This window comes from Oryza sativa, chromosome 11 (genome assembly GCF_034140825.1).
Source record: "Oryza sativa Japonica Group chromosome 11, ASM3414082v1".
Taxonomy (NCBI): domain Eukaryota; kingdom Viridiplantae; phylum Streptophyta; class Magnoliopsida; order Poales; family Poaceae; genus Oryza; species Oryza sativa.
The window spans coordinates 16,102,863-16,104,407 of NC_089045.1; the positions used below are offsets into that span (position 1 = coordinate 16,102,863).

Genomic DNA, 1,545 nt, shown 5'->3' on the forward strand with positions numbered 1-1,545 from the left:
GTTTGCGTCGTAAACCGTCCGCCGCCGCTGCGAGAGTGCGACATCTCTTTGTAGGTTTGTCCAGAAAACCTTCCGTTTTGCCCACGAGACGGGTAGTTATCTAGAAATCTGCTCCGCTAGCCGGTTTAGTTATCAAAACCCATCTAGGTTTAGCTCTTTGCTAGATCGAGGTGGTTGGCGACTCTAGGATCACCACAAAGCTTAAGGTGCTGCGATCGTTGTTGTCAACTTGTCACAGAAAGTTGCCAACAGTTGCATCATCCCATTCAAAAACACTTACAGTTCCACAGATAATTCTGGCTAAAATATTTCAGTGTTTTCTTCTGTGATTAACAATCACTACTCTGTACTACTAGTAAACACTGCAAGTCTATCTTCTCCGATCAGGTCGGGGATGAGTTATGACGCGATCCAATGGTCTCATATTCAAGATTTCCTTGATGTAGAATGCAGCAGCATGAAGAACGACGACGGTGATCGCGACGGCGACGATGTCAGCTCAGCCTCAGAGACGCCGCCGGCCAGCACGGTGGATGCTGCAGCTATGGCCAGCAAGATCAGGACGGCCGCGCGGCGGCTTCGAGCTCTGCTGGATCGCGGCGGCATGGCGGACGACGATCCGTTCCGGTTCACGCTGGCCGGCGACGTCACGAGAGCGGCGGAGGAAATGGCCGCGCTCCGAGGAGCCCGGCCGGCGTTCCGACGGGCGGTGGCGTCTCGCCTCAGCGAGGCCGGCTACGACGCCGCCGTGTGCCGGACGAGGTGGCGCGCGGCGCGCGACGTGGCCGCGGGGAACTACGAGTACATCGACGTGGTGGTGACCGCGGTCACCGCCGCCGGCGCCGGCGCAGCGAAATCCGCCGCGCACGGCGCGGAGCGGCGGTACATCGTCGACGTCGGGTTCGCGGCGGAGTTCGCCGTGGCGCGTCCGACGGTGGGCTACGACGAGCTGGTGCTGTCCGCCCTCCCGGCCATCCTGGTCGCTCCGCCGACGGTGGCGCGGGAGGCGGTGACGCTGGCGGCCAAGGCGGCGCGGCGGTCGATCAAGAGCCAGGGGCTCGCCGTGCCGCCGTGGCGGAAGAAGCGGTTCGTGGCGGCCAAGTGGCTCGGCCCGTACCGCCGGACGCCGCCTCACGACGCGGCCACCGCCGGTGCAGCTGGAGGCGCCGGAGAAGCGGCGTGCCGCACGGTGGGGTTCATGCTTGGACCACCTATACAGCCATGGGCCATGGCTAGTAGTAAGTGTTGTTTTGTAAGCATGCGAGCTGCAGCCAATCAGCCATGCACGTATGATGTAATGGTGTGGGAATGATTAATCGGCGGAATAGTGTGGAGGCATCCGCATCGGCATCGGGGACGGAATGTGCGCGCGGCGGGCGGTTCACGGTGGGATCGATCGTTTCGCGGAGGCGCCGTCACAATCCGTACCTGCGGTGGGGCCGTGCGTTTGTCAATTATTGTCTTGTCGGTTGTCACTGAAATACTTCATGGTGACGGCGATGACCATGTAATATTAAATGTATCACATCTTTATTATAAATTTGG

The 1,545-nt window shown here is 60.1% G+C and overlaps 1 protein-coding gene across 1 annotated transcript; it reads left to right on the plus strand.

Annotated features, from left to right (window-relative positions):
* Positions 1 to 394: 394 nt before the first annotated feature.
* Positions 395 to 1,312, plus strand: LOC112937023 (uncharacterized). Its single transcript, XM_026021750.2, has one exon. It carries the CDS (start codon positions 395 to 397, stop codon positions 1,310 to 1,312), a length of 918 nt encoding a protein of 305 aa, XP_025877535.1.
* Positions 1,313 to 1,545: the final 233 nt, after the last annotated feature.

What these genes read in the sequence shown, in the direction of transcription:
- LOC112937023 (XM_026021750.2), top strand. Translation starts at nt 395, where the DNA reads ATGAGTTATGACGCGATCCAATGGTCTCATATTCAAGATTTCCTTGAT.